This window comes from Sphaeramia orbicularis, chromosome 13 (genome assembly GCF_902148855.1).
Source record: "Sphaeramia orbicularis chromosome 13, fSphaOr1.1, whole genome shotgun sequence".
Taxonomy (NCBI): Eukaryota; Metazoa; Chordata; class Actinopteri; order Kurtiformes; family Apogonidae; genus Sphaeramia; species Sphaeramia orbicularis.
Genome location: NC_043969.1, coordinates 8223771 through 8240634, shown reverse-complemented (window position 1 = coordinate 8240634; position 16864 = coordinate 8223771). Strand labels below are relative to the sequence as shown.

The following is a 16864-nucleotide window of genomic DNA, read 5'->3' as shown; positions in this document are numbered from 1 at the left end:
TAAAATATCTGAACATTTTGTCCACTTCTGAACTGTGTGTGTGATTTCAATGCTAAACAAAATTCCTCAAATAACATCCAATTGTGCTTAAATCTAACATTCATGCCACTTTGGCAAACACAAACAGATTTCATATGATGGATGCTGACTACAAACCAGTTATTTCCAAAAAGGAATATTAGGTTCAAAACAGTGCAAACGTTTTTTGCTGCCTTCAGGTTTCTATTTTTTTAGGCTAGTAATGAGCATTGAGCATACATCTTAATTTTCCTGTGTCATTATTAAAATACAACAAAATGCAAATACTATGTGCACTAACAATCAGAGCTAAATGGCTTCCACAGCTAAAAGTCAATATTGAGTGTGACCCTCACTTGGACTTAATACATGCTGAACTCTCTTGGTTTGACTATCTGAAAGTTTCCTTAAATAATCTTGTGGAATATATCAAGCTTCATGAACATTGTCCTAGAGTTTTCATTTATACTCTGACTGTCTTTAACCTTTTAAAACCCTCTAACTCTGTTTGTGGTGACTTACAGATATATTTTATCCTCCACATCTAAACTTTGCTGAGAGATTTATTACCATTTATTATAACACACTTTTGTTTTTCCAGTGAAAAGCAGGTATATTTCTGCATTCAATTTAGTCCTTTATATGAAGATGTTCATGAAAGCTTAGTATAAATTGAAAGGTTGTCATATCAAAACTAAATAGAAAGTGTGTTTTTTTCCCCCACAAAGCATATTATAAATTGAAGATTTAAAAAAAAAAAAAAAAAAAAAAACAGCATCTACAACCACTGTCATTTGTCAAACTACACAGGTTTACTGGTGAATCAGTTTTGCAGAAGATGGTGGTGTTTCCATGTTCACTACCAAGCCTCTGAACATCCAAATAAGACTTGTGACACTGCTGTAAAGCTGAAAGTGTGAATTTGACCTGAATCCTTTAAATATGTTTAAAGGAGTTGTTCAAGAGTTATTACCCATTTTAGATCAGTGCTGTTTGGATCTTTTAGGGATAATTCTTCTCTCTGTAATCAAATATTACTTCTCCAATATTGATGTTTCTGAAATGCATTTTGATTTTTAATGCTATTTACACATTTCCTGTAAGGTATATTGATAGAGACAGAAAAATGCATACAAATGGTTATTATAACCTTGCTAAAATAACTGACTTAATAGTGGTCTATGCTTTTTTTTCACTGAGTATTTAGAACTATCATCCTCCATGGGACCAGTTACCTTCTCATCAGGCACATCACATAAGTTAGTGCTATTTTTTGCTTTTTTAGTGTTTCCCTCAGACATTGTTAAATTAGGTCAGGACCACAGCGTGCAGTTTGTGTGCGCGTGCAGCCTCTAGCTCCTCGTGACCGTCAGTAACCCATACAGTAACCTCGACCCTCCCTGCATCTCGGTCCGGCCCCCAGCACGCGCCACCTTCGCGAGTCCAATCATAACGCAGAGAATGGCGGTTTCCCCCCTCCCTCTCAAAACCCCCCCACTCCGTCCTCCATCCATCCATCCCCGTACAACAACACGACGCGCGTGTCACTTCCGGACTCAGATTGCAGAGCGCAGTGTGAACGGAGAGACGGAAGATGTCTTAGCCCACGCGCAGCTCCAACAGTTAAAAGTCGGCTCTCGTGACTCTCCGTAGACATTGGCAGGTAAGTTTGTGTGTCGGTGTCAGTCACATACTGCTCAGAGTGTAGGTTTGGGTGTGTTTTAGAATGTCCAGATGTGTGGGGTGCTGCAGCTGTTTCACCTAAACTGACAGCTGTGGAAGTCACGCGCTTTATTTCTCTAAAACCAAAGCACGACTCTTCATTCACTTCCACTCGTGCATAGTTACTTATAATGTGTCAGTCAGTCAAAGCCTAACCTATCAGCATATTTATCTATTTTATTTTGAAGTTATCTATCGGAAGTCAGCATGGTGTTATGATTCAACGCCGGCAAATTCAGTGTGAACGTCTGCTGCTCAATATTTACCTCCGCCAAGGAGGTTATGTTTTTGCCAGGGTTTGTTTGTCTGTCTGTTTGTCTGTCCGTTAGTGTGCAACATAACTCAAAAAGTTATGGACAGATTTTGATGAAATTTTCAGGGTTTGTTGGAAATGGGATAAGGAAGAAATGATTAACTTTTGGGGGTGATCGGGGGTGGGGGGGCCCACGGGGGGGCCCACTGATCAGCCTTGGCGGAGGTCTGCGCTCTCCGAGTGCTTCTAGTTCTATGTATTCATGGTGAAAATTACTGCAGTACGTTTTCCCCCAGTAGTTACTGCAAGACTGATTACTCTCATAAAGTTAGCAGGCATATGGAACATGCAAGATGCAGTTTTAGTGGAATATTACCATTTAAAAATGTCACCACACTATTTTCGATATATTATATCATACACACATATGTGCAATACAAACAAGTAAGTAGAATTTTTTTTTAATAACAGTTTGTATCAAACTTTAGAACTGCCCATCTTCTAGTTTTCTCCACACATAATCAGCTGAAGTACACCGGCCTATGACAACAATAGAAAATACATTTTCTCTGTACCTACTGCAGGGTATCTGCAGGTTTGAAGAGGCTAAATTTATGACTTCTGAGGATATTTTTCAAAGCATCGTTGGTCAAATTTAAGACCTTAGATTCACATAAATAACAGTACAACAGAATACTTACTGTCTTGAACCAGTCTTAACCGTGTTTCAATCCAATTAACGTTACATTTCTACGTCTCATGATTAATGTTTCTGCTACTGATGTTCAAGCTGCTGAAGCTCATACCTGAACCCCTCCACCCATGAATGGTTGTTGGAGGCTCCACTCATTCCCATTTATGTCACAGTAAAATCCTACAAACATTTCCAAAGCATCTACAGCAACATTATGTCATGTTTCAAGTGCCAGATTTAAGGATTAATTATTAATATTAAAGATAACAGGATTTAATTTAAGACAGTCTCATTTATGGATGCATGAACACCCTAAACACTCAAAGACAATGTGGTTTTTGGAGGAGGAATGAGACTGGACACAAGTAACATGAATATTGTGTTTTAAATATCATTAACTGAAGGCTTTGTAATGTTTGAAAAAAGCAAACTTGAACTGTTACGAAGAGATCTAGCAGCCTATCAAGATTCATCTGATCCAGTGAATATATGGAATTCTGTCAATACTCTCAACATTAACAGGATTTAGAGTAGAAAAAGGAATTAGTTGGTGGCAAATATGTCTACCAGCAGTTTGTGTCACCATGTGCACCCAAAACAGAGAAAAGCTGCTGTCTGATCCGCAAAAGCCAGCCAGTTGTATTTTGTGTTCTCACCCTGAATGAAATCATTCTCAAAGCTCTTCAGTTCTCATGCAGATGTTTGAGGATGACAGTATTTTCAGCTGGAACATGCACTCCATTTTTGCATATCTGTCCGGCACCCACATACTCTTCCCACACAGACAACACACATGCATCCCCTCTCTTTCTCTCAGACACAAACATGTACACACACAGTCTGACCCTCAGGACCTAGTTGCGTGTTGGCGCGTCGTTTCGCCACAATAGCCATGCTGAACTTTCTGCAAGACTTAAGCCTGCCTGCTTAAGCGGAGTGGGTGAAAGCACGATGACGTCCATACACAAAAGACCCCATTCACACAATCACTCGAGGAAGCAATGATTCCCTCACACACACAGACATACACACACACTCTCAGCTGCTCACCCCACCACTACGTAGACCTTGTCAGAATATTACTCAATTTATCTAATGAGTGGAGGCTGCCTGCAAAGCGCCTGCTTGTTGGATAAAGTCACCCATTGAGCAAGCGCATATTGCAGTTACAATTCATCATTATTAAAGAGGGAGATTAGAATCATGCTTGGTTATGTACTGCTATGGTGCAAATTAGACTTCGCCTTGTGTTTATTAGCTGAGTTGTATAGTAAGGCCCTTCTGAAACTAGTGGTGGAACAGCTGAAAAGATAAAATATCAGGCAGTTATGACTGAAGTCGCTGATGTGTGTTTAATACAAAACAGCTTGGGTAGAAGTGAATGGCTTAATTTTAGAATTTATTGTTTTTCACAGTTTTATATGATACTATTTAATCATTTATCTTTGTAAAAAGCAATAAATTAAATTGTGATTGGCATGAGTTTTACATATTTCTTAGTAAACAAAAAACAAATGAGTATTTTAAGGTGGTTCATGGATTATTTGATCAATTATTATAAGTGTGTTTACCCACCTTTAAAATTTGTTACCAGCCATTCTGTTCACTAAATATATTTGCCAAAACTTTCCAAACTACGATACACCGACCAACCATAACACTCTGACCACTGACTGGAGAAGTGATAATAATATTGTTTATTTCATTACAATGGTATCTTTCACTGGGTTGGCTATATTAGGCAAAAAGTGAACATTTAGTCCTTGAAGCTGATGTGTTGGAAACAGCAAAATGAGCAACGTAAGGAACTGAGTGACTTTGACAAGGACCATATTTTTAACGGTGATGACTGGGTTAGAGCATCTCCACACCCACAGGTCTTGTTGGGTGTTCCTGGTCTGCAGTGGAGGATACCGACAAAAAATGGAGTAAGAGGTATTGAGGAGTCTAGGCCTCGGGTCAGAGCTGTTTTTGTGGAAAAAGGGGAAACTACACAATATTAGACAGATGGTAATAATGTTGTGCTCCCGTAGATGTTTGATTGGTTGAGATTCAGTTGTTGTTCTTTAGATACTTTTGGTCGGTTCTAACCACTTTACATTGGTAATGAACAAGATCTGGAGATGCTCTGTCCCAGTAATTTGGCGATAACAATATCTCCCTTGTCAAAGTTGCTTAAATCTCCACTCTTGCCCATTTTGCTGTTTCACAAACATCACTAAATGTTCACTTGATGCCTAATATATCCACCCACTGACAGGTTCCAATGGAATGAAATAATCAGCATTAATACCATTTTGCCTATGAGTGATCAGAATGTTATGGCTGATCCATGTACACTACTCAAGTAAGACAGATTTTATTTTACTTAAGTTCGTGTTGTTTTATAAGATATTGGATGGTTTGTTGCATTTAGGAATTAATTTTTTTATTGTAAAATGACTGTATGTCCTTTGTATAAAAACTGTGGTAGTAAATCTTAGGTTTCTAATTAATTTCCTCCAGTTTGTTTATCCTTGCAGATCGCACTACTTTAATGTGTCCTCAGTGCTATCGACCTTAACTTCCCACTTAAAATGTAGTAATAAGCGAAAGCATAAACAAATAGTGGCTGATAGCAGGCGGTGGGGTAATGCATCTGTTCCACCAGTGGGCTGTTGTGGTTAGCTGTAGAATCCTGTGATGTAGCATGGCACCCTTACTGGGTAACAAGACACCCACTGAACAATAGCACTGAGAGAAGGGAGTCCACATCCCACAGGGAACAGATGGTAGTTTAGGAGAGCACGGCTGCTCAAATCTTTGATTTATTTATGAGTCTCAAAAGGACACTTGAGGGATGAGTGTATTAGGGAGTGAAGTGGGTACAGTGGGTATACCAGCAGGCAGTTTCAGAAGGGGTAGTGTAGGGATGTGATGTTTCTGGGTAGCAAGACGAGCCTCTCCTGGTTATTAATAATAAATTACTGCAGCTAAAATAGACTGCCAGCGGCTTTCACAGTTTGAATGTGTGCGTGCTTACACCATTTTGATTTGGGGACATATCTGTTTTAAGTGTAAAGACAATAACATTAGCAATTAACAGAAACCCTGATGTGCTTTAGAGTGTTCAGACTCTTCAGTTCACAGATTTTAGTACCAGAAAACCTACAGCCTACTACTTAATGCAGCTGTGGTGTAGACATTAAGTTTTCCCTACTAGTAAATGAACAATCAATAATCACAATCCTTAAACTGAAAGTAAGTACAACATGCATTGACATATCCACAGTTGTTGATACTTCTGCACTAAATTACTGAAACACAACCAAAATCCTACCGCAGTATTAGTGTCATTCTATGACATTGGTGCCTAAAACCAATGAACATAAGGTTGCCTGCATTTAGCGTAACACCTTTCACAATAACAAGCATAACACGTTTAGCAGGTGTTACATCCACCTTTCCAGAGTATCATGTTAGCATACTGACATTTAGGCTAATTAGTGCTAAACAAAAAGTACAGCAGAGGATGGTTGTGAAATCAGTGTTACAAGGGTTATGAGCCTGAGTAAAGACGTTTAAGCTGATGGTTGTGGGAGATGAAAAGTTTGACCTTCATCAAAGTAACTGTAACTGATATAAAAGTTAGACCCAAAGTGATGGATCAGTTACCAGACTGACACTGCTATCCACAGAGATACGCTGTTTAGAATGACATACGGTATAATGCTCTATCAGTGTGGAAGTATCAAGCTTCATTAGTTCTCAATACCAAAAAAATGTATCCATTTGATGACACTTTAATGGCTTTCTGGTCAGATTATTTCTTTCACCTGATGTTTGCAGATTTAAACACAAAAAGTATGACCATTTTATATAAGTAAATTATGAAATAACATTACTTGGATTGCATTCTGTATATTTATATGATATACAGGGTGGGGAAGCAAAATTTACAATATTTTGAGGCAGGGATTGAAAGACAGTGTATGACCAATTAGTTTATTGGAAGTCATGAGAATTTATTTGCCACAAGAAAATGTACATAATAGAAAATGTTTTTATTCTATGTGTCCTCCTTCTTTCTCAGTAACTGCCTTCACACGCTTCCTGAAACTTGCGCAAGTGTTCCTCAAATATTGGGGTGACAACTTCTCCCATTCTTCTTTAATAGTATCTTCCAGACTTTCTCGTAATAGTTTTGCTCATAGTCATTCTCTTCTTTACATAATAAACAGTCTTTATGGACACTCCAACTATTTTTGAAATCTCCTTTGGTGTGACGAGTGCATTCAGCAAATCACACACTCTTTGACGTTTGCTTTCCTGATTACTCATATGGGCAGAAGTTTCTGAAAAGGTATGGATAATAGTGTTAGGTATGATTATGACATCAATATATGTTTGGTTTCAAAACAATTGACGTAGTGCCTGCTGAGAAAAAACAACTAAATGTTCATTGTAAATTTTGCTTCCCCACCCTGTAGATATTCGGTATAATAAATGCTCTTCATGGAGGAGAAATCACCCCTCTGTGGTTCTTCTTGACATTTCTTCTGCTTTTTCCCCAGTTAATGATTCTCAAAGTGAGGATGTAGAACAGAGGGGGTTGTATATTACACTGATTGTGAAGCCCCTGAAGGCAATTTTGTGATTTGTTACGTTGGGCTACATACATAAAATGTATTTTTCTTGACCTTTTTACCTTGGTTACCTCACTCATGGTTAAAAGGGAATCATTTGTTTAAAAGTTCAAGAAAAGGAGGGTTAAGTGTTCATGGCAAACTTCCATCTATATCGGATTGTGTTTGTTCAGATTAAATATTCTAACTAGTGTTAGCACACCCATGTGAAGGCCTACATTCCTAGTTTGTAAAACATAGATGATGAGATTATTTTAATAAATTTATAATCAGATTTTACCTTATTGGATTGACAGATATTGATAGATCTAAATGTTAATAATGCTGAAACTTGTGTAAAGTGCAAACAGTAGAATAATCAATCAATCAATCAGAGCAGTAGCAGTATTAATAATAACAGCAGTGACAGTAACAGAATATATAAGGACAGAATAATAATCACAGAACTGAGGTATATTTCTGTGGTTTCATGCATGTGTATGTGTATGTACACGTGTGTTTTACATAACATGTTCAGTCACTCCTCACCTGGTTAAAACAAATGTGACATGTCTATTCAGAACTCTGGACAGCTCCCAAACTCTGCCGTCACCTATGGGACGCCCTGCACTGACCCTATGCATTGTATGCATGCAGGAGTCGAAAAGACAGCAGTCAGAGTGGATTTGTAAAATACACACATTGTGTATTCACACAGTTGAGCACATGTGTTGAAGCTTTTTTAATCACACCCTACTGAACTGCCTACATGATACATCCTGCTGTGTAATGGGTGCAGTGGGGCAGCATCTACTTCTTTACAGTGTGTACTCTTAAGCTACAGCCTGTTCTTTCTCAGCCCTTATGTGTTCCTTTCTTGGCTATATCCCTCTTGTAGTGGCTTGTACCCTGTCACACTCAAGCACATATGCTCTTTTAGAAACCTCTTTACTTGTGTCACACTTTTTGTCATTTACGTCTGTTAGTGCTTGTCTTTTTTAGAGTAATTTTTTCACATTCTTTTTTTTCTTTCTTTTCGTCATTTCTGCTTTCATTTCTTCTCCACACTGATCTCTTCCTTGCCTCTCTCTTTACCATTTTTGCTTATTTTCTATCTGTGGGTAGCACTAACAGTTGTTTGTGTTCTTTGCTGTGATCTGGGAGCACTCTAGATACAGGGGTTGAAGGGAAAGGAAGGAGCTGCTGAGTATGTTACACCATAGTTGGCCAACAGCAAAATTTCTCTTCTGCTTTTGGCTCTGTGTTAGAGGATGCAGGATCTGTCCATTTTGTTTCAGTTTTAGAGTGAATAGATATTCTTGTCCCACAAGGTTGCAATAGCTGAAGATTGTTGTAAACAGGACCTTAATCTAATTTGGTCTAACAAGGAAAAGGAATTCAATGCCAGCTGTTGCTCTAATACCAAATTCATGTCATCTGTTTTCTAGGAGTGGTGTGGACCTGTGACCATTTTCCTCCTGAAAAGTACAAACACAGAGAAGCACACAGGAAAGCAGACGAAAGATTAAAATAAAGAAGAGGGTGAGGAGAGAATTTGTTGGAGTAACTGTAGCTGCAGGAATCAAATCTCTGAACCACTGAGGAAAAGACAGAAATAAGTGGAGAGGGAGTGTTTTTTCTTCGTGCATTTTGGAGCCAGCTGCTTCACAGCTTCATCAAAATGAAGCTGAAGGAGGACTTGAACCCCATGTTACTGCTTCTCTTCCACCTCATGGTCTGGATCTACACCTTTATCACCTTCTTGCCGTCTTACCTCCTCAGCTGGGTCTCTAGATCTGATGGGATCTTTTACGGTACTGAGGAGGAGCGAGCCAAGAGAGCAAAGGCCCGTTCAGTGCTGGGTCGCCCAGAGGGACCCTACCGAGCGGTGAGCGCCATCAAGAGGCTTGCGACAATGCTCCAACCAGGAGTGGACACGTTGGATAAGATGTTTGAATATGCAGCCATGAAGTTCCCCCATAGAGACTGTCTCGGTACGAGGGAGGTCATCAGTGAAGAGGATGAACGACAGAGCAATGGGAAAGTGTTTAAGAAGGTACAAAAGTTGTATTTATAAAGGAAACAGGGCAATGCAATAGTAATACTTAAACATAAGATACGCTGTATATGAGAATATAAAGCAGAAAGCATCATCATATAATATGGCTACACTCAGATTATATCAGACATAAAAGACTGGATTATTTAGATTTGTAATTATAATGTTTAATATACAATAACTATTATAACCATTGGACTAATTCTCATCAATACTATCTCCCACTTGAAATGTATACAGCATAGATATTTGTACATTACCACCACTATTAATCTTTTCATAAATTAGTGTTGTCAAGATCAAACAATAACAGTTAAGTGTTTGAAACATCTCGAAGAATAAATAAAGGTGTAAAGGAAAAATGTAAGAAATGGATCAGATCATAAGACATTTAAAGAGAAGGAAAGACAGAGAGAGAACAAATGAAAAGACACAGGATCTGGCAGAAAAAGAGGTGCAAAGAAGATGCTTCAGGAGATTTTGCATTATTTAACACATGCATTGTATTGAAAAAAATGTGTGTGTGGAAATGATCTCCTTAAAGGTTTGGATTGTTCACATGGTTGGTATTCTTTATTTTGACCCAAGAGCTTTCTGTGAATTGTTTCAGCTAACTCTGCCTTAATGCTTCACAAGATGTCTGTGTAGGTTCTCATTTGCCCAGGTCAATGTTCTTCAGAAGGATGATAACATGGGCAAATGAGAACCTGATGGATGGATGGATGATCCATCCAACTCATGTCATTGTAAGATCATGTTTTTTATTATCTCCCCCTAACTTGCCAAACATAATCTTCTGCAAAAGTACTCAAAAGCATTGCTATAGTTTTTTTCATAATCACCTTGCCAGAAGAATTAATATATAAGGAGAAAATGTTACTAAAAAAGTATATGTTTAATTCTAATCCCTATGCCCTTGAAGACAGGACAAAAAAACTCACTTTAAATTACTCCTAATCCACACAACAATACAAATGCAAAATGTTGACAATATTAAGTGTAATGCCTAGAGTCATTATTATCTCCTTCCGCTGACAGTTTGTTGATTTTAGCTTAAATTCCACTGACATGCTGAACGTTGCAGAGGACAAAGAGCAGAGAGAAGTGGAAATGTGGTTTCAAGAAAAAGGAAACTGAAAGGAGACAGATATTGGTATTTGTCCAAAAAGAATGTGCAGGAAAAAACTGTGAAACTGTGGCTGAGAACTGACAGGTTTTGTTGCTGTTTGCTGTACAAGTTGCTTTAAATAAATGTCAAAATTATCCAAACATATGAATTTCTAAAATATTGCAGATATGTCATTTTGTCATTTGGTGTAGACTCTAACCAAGTAGAACACTGCACTGTTTTCTGTACATTTGGGATTATGTGCCTGTATTAGTCAAGAGTTAGCCAACTTTAACAGGTAGTTACATTTGTTCTGAGTTACACCACTAATCCCAAAAGCCTGATCCCTATAATCCATTTAAATCTCACTGTTGAAACACTTATTATGGCAAGAAAACATGCCTTAGTTGTTTAATTTAAAAGAAGAGGAAGAAGAAAAAAAAATCTATTGTTTACACCTTCTCCCAGCATTGGTGTGTATTTACATGCACTACTCCTTATTAACCATTAGGTGCCAGTATAACCCCACAAATACATCTGCAGAAAACTATCACCAGGAGTCAGTCAAATAATTTTGAAGAAATCCAGAAGTTTGTTTGTCATTTTTCCACCAGTGAAGGATGTGAAATGTAGCTTATGAATGTCAGCCAATGGCAAAAGGCAATGTGGTTCTTTTAATAGGAGTGAACTTTTTCCTCCTTTCCTGTGACATTTTACAGTGAAACCAGCCAAACATGTGACTGTGGGATTTCTGTTCCTGTGGTTAAACATTTTAGCTATCACATCATGAAATGAGAAATACACAGGGGAAATGACTATTAACTGTCCATATTTAATATGATTTTCTGCTTTTTAGCAAAGTAAACCTGACACATGCCTTCCTTTTACTTTTCTCTCTGTGCTTGCTTTTGTCTCATTACTTTAATTGTATTTCTGTCCCTTTTCTCTCTCTAACTCCCCCTGCAGGTGGTTCTTGGAGATTACCGCTGGCTCTCCTATGAGGAGACCTACACAGCAGCTTCCCAGCTGGGTAGTGGCTTGGCCTCACTGGGCCAGAGACCAAAAACCAACATTGCTATCTTCTGTGAGACACGAGCTGAGTGGTTAATCGCGGCCCATGCCTGCTTCATGTACAACTTCCCATGTAAGTCAAGGATATCTGACACAGAAATACAAAAAATAATTGGCCACATCAGCACAGATAACAGCAAATTTCATGATTTCACTTTTGAAATGTTTTAGCAAGACTAACATTGATTCATACCTTGAAAGTAGGTGTGGAGTACTGGAATGTAAATATATTTAATCAAGTACATTTTATGCTATATGTCTATTCAACTGTCTGTCAGTAGCAAGTATTGTACTTTTTACTCAGTTAAACTTGTTTGAAAGCTTGAGTTACATTTAAAATGAAGAATAAGATTTTAGAATAACATATTCTTTACATCATTTCCAGCCTTTGTCTCATCAAATAATGTTTTTTTTCCCCTCTAAACCTCCTAAATGATAAACAAGAAAAGGCCCAAAAACCGAGATTAGATTTTTGTATTGGCTCTTGTTTTTATTCTTTCCTCTCATTAGTTACTTAATGATTTTCTAAGTTTATCTAATGTCCCCGTGAATAAAACTGGATATTAAGTAGTTCAATCTAACTCCACCTGTAGCAGAAACAACAGTAGTTACCAGGACTGCCTAATCCTGATTATGATGCACCCCAGCTGATTTTAAGATAAGGTCTGGTTTAGGTTTTCTTAATCTGAATATTTGAAGTTTGCTAGACGTATGATTCATGTATGGGCTCAGATGACTAATACAGATGTTATGGTCTTTTTGGAAAGCTGGTTCACAAAATTCATTCTTAGGGATTAGGGGTGTGTATTGGCAAGAATCTGGCGATACGATACGATATATCACGATATATCACGATACTGTTAACAAGGCAATATTTTTGTTATTTTTTGTTTCTTCTTCTATAAGATTATTTCCTGGAAAAATGGAATCATACCAGAAATATGCACAAATACTAAACAAATGTTTATTTGATCAGAACTGGATTTAATACTATTTCACAAAATTTTCCTCTCTAAGAACAAAAATTTTTTTACAGGTAAAAAAAATAAAATTACAAGTACAAAACACACACACAGATAAATAAATAAAATTGTTTTACAGACATTACAGTTTAAGATCCTGCTCACATGTTCATATTCTATTAGTTGTGAAAAGAATGCATAGTGCACAGTCCCTGAATCATCCAACATCATAATATTATTTTGTGTGGTCCCAACAAAAGAACTAACATCTGCCTCTCTCAGATAGTAAAAAGTGCTTTTAGGATTATTGAAACAACCATTATTCAGCAAAACAGCGTAATCAGTTTAAAACAACTACATGCATGACCTGCAATATCACAATACTACTTTTTTATTATTCAATCAACAGAGCAAAATACCCATGTGAATATAGAAATAAAAGAGCTTGCAGGATTCCCCAAAAAATAATAAAAACAAAAACATGAAGCTCCACCATATTTCCATTTGAATAAATACCTAAAAACATTGATATAGTACTTTTTAATATCGATACAGTATCATGAAATGATATATCACCATATATTGTGTAGCCGATATTTTCTTTCAGCCCTAATGATGATTTTCATATTGATGGATATTATGTTTACAGGCCTGACCATCATCGAAGGAGTGGTGGTGTTGCAGTTTTTATAAAAAAAAAAAAAGCAGGTTTAGTGTATGTGGTTTATCACAGTGCTCTGAGTTTTGTTACAGGCCTCAGCGCTAGCACCCATCACTGTGTTTGTATGCTCTAGTTGGATGGACAGATATTTTTACGCGCAGACTAAAACACTCATATTCTTTTATCTATAAATGCATTTTAGATCTGCTTCCATCATTTTTACTGTTCTACATTTGTTGGAATGACTTGACGGTGTTTTATACGTGTGTTATTAGTATAGTGTTTTATGTAGGATTTTTAGTGTGGATGTATGGATGAAATCTCTATTTTCTGTAATTTCTGCTGCTGCTGTCTTGGCCAGGACACTCTTGCAAAAGAGATTTTTAATCTGAACAAGTCTTTTTTTTCCTGGTTAAATAAAAAATGAAATAAAACATGCAGCCACAGCACTGACTCACTATTAACAAATTAATGTTGTAAATAATAACATAATCAGTCAGTGAGAGTGATACTTTTGACTGTGAATATTGTATAGTTTTGAACATTGATTATTATTTGGATAAAGACTGCATGAAAAACTACTTTTAACTGAATAATTTTTTTTCATACAGAACTTTTTTTACTTTTGTGATGGAGTATTTCACATTATGGTATTTCTTACATGAGGGATCTGAACAGATACATCTTCCACTCCTGATTCAAGCAGCTAATAATGAAGCTGGTTACTATCCTTTATTATGAACTCTGTATGAACTTAGTCTGATGTTAAATGTTTAGCACAGCACTACAGAGGCACCTTAAGATGATTCACAGAACTGAAAATGAACTGAGAAATACAGTATGATATGGTCACATGATCTTAATTTAGTTTTTCAGTGTTTCCAATAGTAACAGATAAAAGAAACAGATAAACACAGATATTAACTGTAGCTGAACTTGTGCGTCAATGCCTTAAATAAGTAAATGTTTTCATTACACTGTATTATAAAGTTTTAAAGGTTGAAAAAAGTCCACTCTTTTTTTCCTCTGGTTGTTTCAGTTTTATTTGTTCCCACTGAACGTTTTCCAAATGTGCCTGATTTGGGCTGATTTATAGTGATGACTGTGTGTGTCTGTGAGTTTGCATGTTGTGGGTTGCAGTAAACTAAGGGACAACTTGTAACACGCAGAGCCCAACCGAGACAGAAGAAGGTCAGTTTGTCCCTTCTGCTTTGCTGTTACATAAGTGTCCCATATTTTTTCCTTTATTTTCCTCTTTGCTAGTTTTAATTCTTTCTGATGGAAACACTTAAATACATTCTTAACAAAAGGGATTCTTTTGTACCAGAAAATTGTTCTCAGAGACATCTTTCAGAAGTAAAACTGATCGTATATTCCTTTAAATAGACCATAAGGAGCGTTGATCATTTTCAGCTCTCACCACTTTCAGCCTGTGTGCAGTGCAGCAGCAGCTTTCTACTGAACAGTTTCAACCCTGATTTACACTTTTAATGAGTTCTTTATCAATGATGACCATCCACAGCAGCACTGTAAGTTCACTAAATCTATTTGATGGTCCTTGAAGGACCCAGCTTTATCTCTTTGTGCTTTACTTGATGCTCCATTAAACTGTCATGCTTTGAAAATATGTCGCATCTGCAAACCAATAAAGTATTTTCAGAAAAAAAAAAATCTTTTGCAAACACAATCACTGCAACAGTGGAGATCTTAAGGCTGTGGATAGCACATTGTTGGTGGGGTGGGGGGGGTTGGAAATGGAAACAGCGGGGAGGATAAAGAATGATAGAATTATGGGGGGATGGCGTCAGATGCAGGGTGAGAGAGTCTACGTGAGCATCTGATGTTGACAGAGGCATCAAGGAGTCAGCCAAAGGCCCTCAGTGAACTCAGACACTTGGTGTGTGTAAGCGTGTGTGTGTGTTTGTGTATACACTGTATGTTCAATGCAGCTTTACATTTCTCAAAAGGTTCAAGTGCTTATCAGTGTTAAGATGCAGAAGTTAACATAATCTAAGTTCAGTCTTTAAATGTAGTGTGTATAGATATAAAATTATTTACATATAAATTGTTATTTGTGTTTTAATGTCAGCTAAGGGATTGCATATTCTACTCTGGAATTAGGAATTGTGACTCCTGGAACTGTTTTGTAGCTGCAGTAATTGTGTTAAAAAAATGCAGTGATGAAGTTCACCAACCTGATCTTATCATCTGCAAAGCAGCAGTTGCACATCTATTATTGCTGAGAATGGTGTGGGTGTTTGTTACATTTTGGGTATTGAAATGAACTGTAGAGTAGTGTGTGTGTGTGTGTGTGTGTGTGTGTGTGTGTGTGTGTGTGTGTGTGTGTGTGTGTGTGTGTGTAAATGTGTCAAGCTGGGGCCAAATCTAGTGTTTAGATCTCACGGCTGGAGGTGTCATGGCCCTCATACACGCAAATACTTGTACACAATCAGAGCAGGAAGTGTTGGATATTCATGACGCAGGACAGTGATATCACTAAGCCTTGTCCCATAAACCCTTGTGTCTATACCAGTGTAGGAACAAAAGGTTACACATTGTTACTTTTTCTTATTCCATCCTCTGTCCATTTTTATCTGTAAAAGAAAGCCCAGCTAAAAGTATCAAAAGTATGAATCTCTTTTAGATAGCTGTAAATATTGACTCATGCATGCTGTTGTTGCATGTATGCAAGCACACAAACCAGTAATCTATCAGACCCCCCCCACATACCAGTTGTGTTTATATCCCCCAAAGAGTGCTTATCAGGCAATGGGACCTTGCATCCCATTGGCTGAGAGGCTATTCTGAGGCCTCTGGAGGTGAGTGATGGAGGTTGGGAGGAGCCAAAGAATGGATGTGTGTGCACAGAGATACACTGTACATACCTTGTCCGTTTTCACACACATATGACACTTTAGATACTCCCCTGAGCAGTACTAGGAAGTATTTATTTAAGTAGTAGTACTAATACCACCTGGTTAGAATTGTCTTTATATATGATGATTTTATATACAATGGTGTCATTTAATCCATAGTAATGTATCATATTCTGTTAGACCATTATATTTGTTTTCAGCATCAGTGCACAGTGGAAACCACATATCTCTGAAATGCCAACTTTTAATGAACTGAATTAAACAAGCCTTTTTTTTCCATTTCTGTGACAGAAAATCCAAGTGTTTTTTAAAGATTTATTAAACTTAACACTGGAATAACCAACAAATAAAATTTATCTGTAGGTATTTTTCAATTATATATTGCTGTGTTTTAAATAGAATATTGAATCTCCTTGAATAATTTACTTTTCTTAAAATTGTGTAGTGTTACATTGCCTATTGGTTTCCTGTTGGCCAAATTAAGTAAAATTTACCCCAATATAAATACATTTATTTTTTGATTATGATTAACCCATAAAGACCCAAACATCTGCTGTCAGCCAAAAGCATCTATTGATCTAAACTGCTGATCCACTAATCCTATCAATACATGTAAATAATTGGTGTAAAATACAGTTATTTATCTTTTCATGGTCATCAGAAATGACCCATTTGGACGTTCAGAGGCTCCATAGTTACCGTGGAAACACCATCATCTTCTATAATATTGATTCACTAGTAAAACCCCTGGAGTTTGATAAATAACAGTGGATGGAGGCACTTGGTTTATGTTCAGTTAATGCTATATTTTACTGAAAAAGTCACCTGTTTTGATA

General features: G+C 37.2%; 1 protein-coding gene across 2 annotated transcripts in view; it reads left to right on the top strand.

Moving 5' to 3' along the window:
- The first annotated feature begins 1558 nt into the window (after window positions 1–1558).
- acsl3a (acyl-CoA synthetase long chain family member 3a) overlaps window positions 1559–16864 on the top strand; it is a 42491-nt gene continuing 27185 nt past the window's right edge. Inside the window, exons 1-3 of one of the 2 annotated variants that reach the window (XM_030152928.1) lie at window positions 1559–1681; window positions 8740–9347; window positions 11425–11602. In XM_030152928.1, coding sequence (XP_030008788.1) covers window positions 8973–9347; window positions 11425–11602 — 553 coding nt within the window. In that variant the 5' untranslated portion in view covers window positions 1559–1681; window positions 8740–8972. The remainder of the gene's footprint in view (window positions 1682–8739; window positions 9348–11424; window positions 11603–16864) is intronic. The other variant, XM_030152929.1, reaches the window with a different exon arrangement.